The sequence below is a fragment of the Alligator sinensis genome, unplaced genomic scaffold (assembly GCF_000455745.1).
Source record: "Alligator sinensis unplaced genomic scaffold, ASM45574v1 scaffold442_1, whole genome shotgun sequence".
Taxonomy (NCBI): Eukaryota; Metazoa; Chordata; order Crocodylia; family Alligatoridae; genus Alligator; species Alligator sinensis.
Window position 1 is genome coordinate 5,795,850 of NW_005841829.1, and position 8,745 is coordinate 5,804,594.

Sequence of the window (8,745 nt, forward strand, 5' to 3'; positions counted from 1 at the left end):
CTGTGCGTGCCTAAGACAGCGACAGCCCCACGGAGTGACGTAAAGCGCTTACGTCACCCAGCACCCCGCGCGAGGCCGGTGGGCGGGGCTCTCGTTCCCCGGGTTGGTAGTGGCCCCTCCGGGTCGCCGTCCATTCCCGACATGCCCCGCGCGGCTTGCGCTATGGCGGGCGGCCGCTCTCAGGCCGGACCGCCCCGCCGCTTTCAAGCCGGACCTGTTCGATGGCATCCTGATGGCGGAGGAGAGGTGCGGTGGGCGGGGCAGCGCTGCTGCTCGGGCATTTACAGCCCCCTCTTAACTGCCGTGTGTCGGACGTGGGGGGAGGGCTTGGCGAGCTGCGGGGAGGGGGGCACACGCCGGCCGCAGAGAGCCCCTCCCCCCCGGTCTCCCACTAGGGGACCCGGTCTTTCCCGCCCCCTCGGGTCTGGCCCGGCCTCAGGCACTGAGAAGCTGAAGATCTGGTGACCCAGGTGGCAGGCTGTGCCGAGCCCATCGCGCCCCGAGTATAAACCTGCCATTCTTTGCTAGTGTGAAAATCCCGGTGCCTCAGCAAAGGGTACAGTGATGCCACAGGCTTCGGGCAACATCGCGCTCAAGCTGGAGGCGTCTCATCTCTCCCTTGCGAGCCAGAGGAGAGGGAATGGCCTCTCATACCACCCCCTTGGAGACAGAGAGGAAAGATGGTTCTGAATCGATGCGCTGGAGCCCATGGCTGCTGGTGCTGTAGCTAATGCCAAGCTGCGCCAGCCGAGTGGGGCCCTCGAGCTTGCTTCCGGCGCTCGTTGACATCCTTTTGCCTGGTGCCCTCCCAATGTATCGAGTTGTTAGTTGAACTGTGCTGTGGTAGTTGAACTCTGGCTTTCCAGGGTGGGAGTGGTTTGCTAGTAATTGTCCCTGCTCTTGGCCTTGTTGGCAAGCCACCTAAAACTGGGGTCAACCCGTTTTCTACTCGGCTGGGGCACTGTTTCTGTGAAGGTAACGTGGAGTCTAATGTGTTTTGTAATGTTACATCTTTGCATGATGCAGCGGGACTTACAGAAAAGCCAGCATTCGTCATCCAAACCACTCCTCTGCCGGCTCTCTCTAATTCTTGGATACAAGTTATCAGTACCTGCCGATTTGAAAAATGTGTGTACAAATGTGCTTGAATGCACTCTGAGGTGTATTTCAAATAGGGTTGATGAAACTTATTTAAATGAAGCATTGTGTGCAATTTGAATGCTTAACGATGCAGCTGTACTGGTTTACGTTTAATTTTTCCTTGGCAGATTTCATGGCGAAGGGTATCAAGACGGTTATGCTGAAGGAAATCGTATTGGTGTTACTGAAGGAAGGATCTATGGATCGTTACATGGGGCCAGGATTGGGTCTGAGGTAAATGGGAAACTTCCTAAGAACCAATGTGTTGGTTACATAGTATTGCACTCAAGTGGCTGAGCAAAGCTTGATCTCTTGGTGAGGGGCACTCTTTTTTGGCAGGTGTATGCTCCATGAATGCCACTCCAGTTCCCTTTCTGTGTCCAGTCTTTTGGTCTGTGTTCTGCTGCCCGCCTGGTCTGTTGCTCTGCTTTCTGCTCTTGTCCAGTCCACCACTATGCTCCCTTTCTACTCCCCGTTCAGCATGCCACATGCAGGGTTTCCACACCACTTCTGTGATGATGCAGGTTGGTCTCCCCAGTCTACACTTCGGTATTGTTGCAGGGGTTTCAGTCCCAAGACCACCTGACATGATGTATCAATTGTCCTAAAACCATTCTTATCCTATGTAAAAAGCTTTACTAAGCAAACGCTAAAATTGTATGGGTAAATACTTAACATTTAGGTGAATGTAATTAATCTAATTAAACAAGGTTTTTAAATAAGATGATAGTTTTCCATACCTTGTAATATACTCTAATAGACTCTAATGTGTATTTCAGATAGGGTTGAAGCTTATTTAAAAGAAACATTTTGTGCAGATTGATTAATGATGACGATTTAACATTTTTGTGGAGATGGGGAGGGAAGTAAGCAGGGAGAAAAGTTCTTGCTTAGCTGTTGAAGACATCAAAGCTTTTCTCACTTGAACAGTTTAGTAGAGGTTATGTGACTTCTACAACCTGGAAATATTTGGTTAGATGTCACTTGGTCATCCTGTTTTGTAGATCTACTCAGTAGAGTTCAAGACAGTAAGGAGGAGTTTTTCAAGTATGAGCGAACAAAAGCTTCATAACAATGGTATTGGTCAATTACTAGATGAAAATGGTAGAATTCTCAGTAATAATTCAGAAAAGACAGATGTTAGAAATATTTGTTTTTATAGTTGATGAAGAAGCTAGATGATGTAGTCATATGCTATGATTACCATTTCAGTCGCGTCTAAGGAAGCTGTCAAATAACAGATACAGCCAGATATTTTTGTAATCAGCAGGTACTGATAACTTGCATCCAAGAATTGGAGAGAGCTGGCATAGGAGTTCTCTTGATGATGAATGTTGGCTTTTCTTCAAATTTTGGAACACTGAAGAAGTTCCAGAAAGTTAGAAGAAATCGGATATTTCAAAGTTAGAAAGTACGTATGTTATATGTTAAAGAATAAATGGGATGACGCACAATTATAGATTTATCAGCCTTATGGCAGTGCCTGGCAAAGAAGTGAACTGGGAAATAAACTTGATTAATAAAGATTTGAATGCAGTTGTTATAGTTAATGTCAATTAAGATGGCTTTATGGTCTAACTGAATGTTTCTTTTTATGGAACTACATGTTTGGTTGTTGGTGATGGTGATAGTATTGATGTAAACACCTTTGATTTCTGTAGGGTATTTGATTCAGATCCACGTAATATTCTAATAAAAAAGTAGGACTCAACAAAAGGAATGTAGCACATGTTAAAGGATTAAGAATTGGTTAATTGGATCAGAAAAGAAATTTTTGTTAAAGTTCCCAATGGACCTGGTTTTTATAGCATGGTTGGATGTCTTTGAAGTTGTGCCACATTCAGCAAAGACTGTAAAGTAGTGGTTATGGTACTCAGCCAGGATGTGGGATTCCTATGTTGTGACTTGTGTTTCAGGTAATACTTTAAATTAGAGAGCCATTTCTACATCATATCTTATGTCAGAGAACAGGGATCAGAACAGGTGCATCTTCAGTCGGAGAGATGGAGAATGGCCCCAGCCAGGGTTTCTGTAGCCTGATGATTAAGGAGCTGGACTTGAGGGGGTTTGAACCCTCTGAGGCTAACATAGATAGTGAACTTGAATCTCCCACTGTCAGAGGTAATACTGTAACCACTAAACAAGTGCATCAGATACCACTTCCCATCACCACTTCTCCTTCAATTATGTTGTAAAAGAAAATGGTTAAAAAGCACTTGGAAAGTGCCTTATCCTGAATTGGGAATAACTAATTTATGGATTCCAGTTGGGTTTAGGAGAGCAGTAAATGTCAAGGTGTTCATATTAGTACAGAAATGGGCAAGCCCAGAAGCAAAATTCAAGGTATCTGATGTCTTTCAAGTTAGACATTTGAAGCACATCTAGCATTGCGGCAGCCAGATAGAAAATAATTCTGTTGCAGTTTTGGACTTAGGCATCTGAAAGAGGATTTAGGTGAATTTGAAGTACCTAAATCTTACTGAACCTAGAGCCAAGTCGCTTTTAAAAAGGGTATTTAGACAATTAAGTCACTGAAATTCCTTTAAAAAATTACCCCAGACTTTTATTCTCTTGCTATATGTGTCCTGAATCTGTGATCCTGTATATACAGCTGATATAATCATTATGAATTAAATATGTGCCAATAGAGACACAAACTGATAAGATATGAAACAGATGAAGTATGGTTGGGTGGTTGGTTTTTCCACCATAACTTAAATTAATTCACTCCTCTGATGCTAAACAGATTTTGGAAGCTGTGTAGCAAGATGTGCTTGCTTTCCAGACTGACTGCTGTCTCCGCCACCCATTGCTTGGTAACGATTATACTTTCCTTTCCCTGTCCTAATTTTCTAGAACTTGCCATCCTGAGGGCTTAATTTTAACACCCTGTTAGCTGCTAGCAACACTGTTGGAATGCAGTATCTTGTATTTACTATTTTGGTGCATATAGAGAATTTTTTTGATGAGCTCTTATAAATTCACAGGTTGGATGTTATCTTGGGTTTGCATTGACTTGGCAGCATCTTCTCCACAACTGCACCGGTGAAAAACACAGGTAGGGTTAAAAAATGTATTATATATTGGTAGTGGTGTCTCAAATTTCATGGTTCCTTTCCTTCCAGGAAAAGCCTTTATGATGTAAAGAAATGCGTATGAATAATGTTCGGTAGTTTGTTTGGGGTTTTTTTGTTTTTTATTTCCTTGGGATTATAAACATCCAGACTGGCCAATAATTAGCAGAGAATTTTTTTTCCGTGAAATGGTATCATGATAGTGACATACATGGTAGCATGATTGTCCTCTTAAAGGTCACGGTACTCAGGAAACCATAAACTATTTTTATAACTGTAGAGTCTCTCCTTTGGGTGAAACTAATAGTTGAACTTTAAAGGCAGGCAGAATTCTGTTGAGCATCTTGGGCAAGAGTGGGGACTAGAAAACCACTGAACTTTCAGCCTAGAATGTCTGTAATAAAATAAGCCCATCTTCTCCCAAACTCAGCATGCTGCCTACACTAAAATTGTGAGATTGTCCCACTAGAGCCACTTATAGCTGACTTCATTATGTGCCAGGGGAATTCTCTGTCCAGATAAGGAATTGTACACTGTTGTGGAAGTCCTTTACTTGCATGTATTTACAGTTGTATTATGCACATTAATTCATTCAGGTTTATTTAACTAGCTTTCTTAGATGTTCACCTATTAATGCAGAGAGAATTGGGAGGCCTGCTAGTTTGTTATAATGTTCTATTTGTACAGTGTCTTTCGTTCCAAAGTGTGCATGTAATTTTATTTGCATGAAATTTATCTCCTGGCATAATCTGACTGTAGGCATTTCATAGTAAAATAAATAACAAATTAACTAACGATATGCAAGTTAAAGGCAGTTGAAAGAAATGTTATGTTTCAATCGTTTTCTTAAACAGAAGTGTTTTAAATCTGTTTTAAAACAAGCGTGCATTAATGTCCTTAATGTCCTTCTGTCATGATATTTATATTACAGATGGGGGATATTTCACAGTCCAGGAGCAGCGTAGGCCATAACATGAGCAGTTTTCAAGCTCCAGTTAACCTGTATTTTAGACTTAATAAGGTGGGAATGGCTTTCTGAAAAACCATAATAAGGGAATTATAGACTCGATTCACACTCTTTTTAAAAGTGAACTTGTTGAAAATAGGGATTTTCCATTTTTGGCACCAACGTTACTTAGAACATTTAATGTAGGGTAGAGATGCACTTTATGGACTATGCTTTCTTCTAGTCTTCTGATATGTAATCTGATGAAGTGATCTTTTACTCAAGCAAGCTTATGCATCTCTGATTCAGTTAATTTATAAGATGCATCTCTACCCTACCTTCTGGCTGACTTCAGACTAACATGGCTAGCTAGCTACCTTTCTGATTAGTGAATGTTATATTCAAAATTTCCACAAGTTCCAGATATATACAGTTTAATCAGTGTTGACATTTAGTCGAGTATCAGCCGTGGTTATCACTAGTTTCACCAATGTGAGAGAACAGCTCATACAGGAATATCAACTTTGCATTAAGTCCATTAAATGGCTTTCCTCTTGATAAACTTGGCATTGACTTTTTTCTGTTTAAGATGAAGTTTTTTAAGATAAACTGACCTGTGGAACAGTTTCATAATAGAAGAGTAGTATAATTACTGTTTGTCTGATACTTACAGATGGCAATCTACAGCCACTGTCCTCACCTGATGCATGTAATGCATATCTATGTGGTATTCATATTAGGCAACTCTATTGCATTTCGAATGTTTTAGAATCTGCTATCAGTTATAACTGGCTCTAGTTTTTGTTTTGTGAACCAGTGAGATAAAAGGGCATTGGTACTCATTCATGAGTGAGCAGAAACACTTTGAGGGTGACTAGAAATCTCTGCTTGGCCTGCCTGGAGAATTATAATTTTTGGAAGAATGTTTTTTTTTCATGCAGCTTAGATACGTTGTGCTAAATATTTTTGAAGCCAATAGGCTAGAAAATCCAGGCTAACACACCAGTACAAAAATACCCATTCTGTCAAAAGAGAGAGGATTTTCTCTCTCCAATTTCAGCAGACACAAAATAGGGTCATGGTAAATTTTCAAATGTTTGTTTTTTTGGTTAAGATACCTGACAGATCCACCATGCTTCCGCAGATTTTGAAAGCTATTTTGGACATTCTCTTACAGTTTTAGTATTGGTATTAGTTACTGATATAGTGAGTAATACTTTTTTTTTTTTTTTTTTCCCCCCCATGGCACTTTCTATTCACTGGTCTCAAAACATACGATGAATATTTACATATTTTCATGGAGAATGAGCCAAAGGAAATGTAACCTTGCCCACTTGTGTTAAAAAAAGATTTAATACCATATAAAATTACATATTACAGTCCCAATTTGTATATAGGTGAGACAGTCTCATTGATTTAAATGGGAAAAGTTAGGTGCAAATAGGATTGTAGGACTGGGTCCAGTAGTTTGAGGTATAACACATTAATATCACATGCTTAGTGTAGTCTTTATAAGACAGTGGAAGAAATCGTATTTCTGCTTTTAAACCACTGTAAGGAAATTGTATTTTATTCTTTATAGTAAAAAACTAAAGGCCCTGGAATCACTAGTAGGAATGATTCAGAAATTCCCTTATGAAGACCCCACTTACAACAAACTTCAAGACGATCTGGAGAAAATCAGAGGAAAATTTAAACAGGTTTGTAGCATTTAGTTGTCAGTTAGCACAGAAGGATAGTATCAGTTTCTGAAAATATTACCTAATGTCAAAATTATCAGCAATAAAAAGCTGCTGTTTTGCAGTTCAAGGTAATTATTTTTCAATGAATTCTTTCTGTGTTTCTTGTACAGTTTACTTGATGTCCCACAAAGGGGAAAAATATGATTCAGTTCTCCAGCTTAGGGTAAATGCAACATTAATGTAATCCTAAAGGTGGGGAAAGACCAAAAAAAAGCCATTCAATATGTAAGAGAGAGAACTGTGGGACTAAGGTGGAGGGAAGCAATCAAAGTAGAAATGGAGCAGGAGTTCTCATTAGAAAAATCATAGAAGCTGTAAAACACCTGTGACACCTATGTTTACCTTTTTTTGGTTTGTTTGTTTTTTTAGGTTTGCTCAATGCTAAATACTCAGCCTGACTTTAGAATTGGTCTGGAAAGATCTGTACTTACTTTTTGAGTATAAGATGAAGATAAACGTGAACAAAGAAGAAATGTGTTCACAGAAGTTTTGGGATGGAAGGGACCTCATGAGATCATTGAGTCCAGCCCCCCTGCTCAAGAACAGATGTCTGGAGAATATGCTTTTTTTAAAAACAGACAGAATTCATTTTCAAAAAGGAAGAAGAGAAGGGTTGAGGTTTTAGAAATTCTGGTGAATAGAGACTCATTTCACTTTTGTTGTCTCCCATTCTTATTATGTTCACTGCAATGAATAATACTGTGAAAAAAACAAAACATAGTCTCTGTTGTAGACTGATAGTTTTATTCCTAAAGGGAAAATAATCTGCTTCTAATTATAATTGTTCTTGTAGTTTTTTTTCCTTGTTTTAATCAAAGGATGCCTATTGTTTAAAAAGACAATGTGAACATTGACACAAACATATAGTAAGATATGTTTTTATAGTAAGCAGTAGCTTTATTTTTTATTGGGAAAGACTGAAGAGGAGTTTGGGATAAAAGAGAATCTTGCTCTTCTGGTTCTTGGCTTTCTGTATTGTTTTCATGAGACATACAGATTAATCCAACAGAGCAATTAAATTGGCTGTTGCATGTGACTACTATTAGAAATGTAGTCAATATCTAACGACAATTTACGTTAGAGTGGCTAATTGAAAGAGGTAAAACTTTCTGGTTTTGGAAATGCACTACTCAGTTTGATAAAGAAATTGGATGCTGTTAGGCTGTATGGATGGATATTGAGCTATGTTAGTTAAAGACAGGACTGTCCAACTTCTAAGTGGCTGGGTACTGCACACCCTGTGGATCACACTAGCAGGGGCCACAGGCCCCTGAAGCTGTATGATTTCAGGAATATTACCCTCACCGCTGCATTGCGCTGCTCTGGGCCATGGGTTCCCCAGCACTGCAGGCTGCACCGTGGGGCAAGGAAGGGAAAGCTGGAGGGAGAGGGAGCCTGGAGACCCCGGCTGCTTCCTCAGCTTGAGCTGGGGGGAAAGCAGTGGCCAGGTAGGAGCCTGGGGGGACAGGGCTGAAAATTTAACTCCTTGCAGGCTGCATGAGGCTTCCAGGTCACCCGTTGGACAACCCTGGCTTACAGGAAAACAGTAACTTTTTTATATAGTAACTTATTTTCTATTGATGCATATATTTATATCGCTATTTGCATATGGACTGTAATGTCACTTCTGGAAAGCATTTCACTACAGTGCAGTGCATGTATGTTTGATTGATTGATTGATTTGTATATTGCTCTTTCCCAAAAGGCGCCAGGTAGCTTACAATAAAAGAGAAAAAGAACTATATAAACAGAATAAAATCCTAAAATAAAAACAAAAACACCCCCAACCTGGGTGGGGAGGGGAGGAGGGAAACAAGTTAAAAAATAATCTACCCCTTCCCTA

At 40.2% G+C, this 8,745-nt stretch overlaps 1 protein-coding gene across 1 annotated transcript; it reads left to right on the plus strand.

Moving 5' to 3' along the window:
• Positions 1-236: 236 nt before the first annotated feature.
• On the plus strand, positions 237-8,739 carry LTO1 (LTO1, ABCE1 maturation factor). The gene is made up of 6 exons (XM_025198455.1): positions 237-246; positions 1,269-1,374; positions 3,887-3,956; positions 4,128-4,198; positions 6,743-6,860; positions 7,272-8,739. The coding sequence occupies exons 2-6, from the start codon at positions 1,274-1,276 to the stop codon at positions 7,338-7,340; spliced, it is 429 nt and encodes a 142-aa protein (XP_025054240.1). The 5' UTR covers positions 237-246; positions 1,269-1,273; the 3' UTR covers positions 7,341-8,739.
• The last annotated feature ends 6 nt before the right edge of the window (positions 8,740-8,745 follow it).

What these genes read in the sequence shown, in the direction of transcription:
- LTO1 (XM_025198455.1), top strand. Translation starts at nt 1,274, where the DNA reads ATGGCGAAGGGTATCAAGACGGTTATGCTGAAGGAAATCGTATTGGTG. An exon ending in TCTCCGCCACCCATTGCTTG is followed by an intron (nt 3,957 to 4,127) that starts GTAACGATTATA and finishes ATAAATTCACAG; the next exon opens with GTTGGATGTTATCTTGGGTT. An exon ending in TCAGAGGAAAATTTAAACAG is followed by an intron (nt 6,861 to 7,271) that starts GTTTGTAGCATT and finishes TTGTTTTTTTAG; the next exon opens with GTTTGCTCAATGCTAAATAC.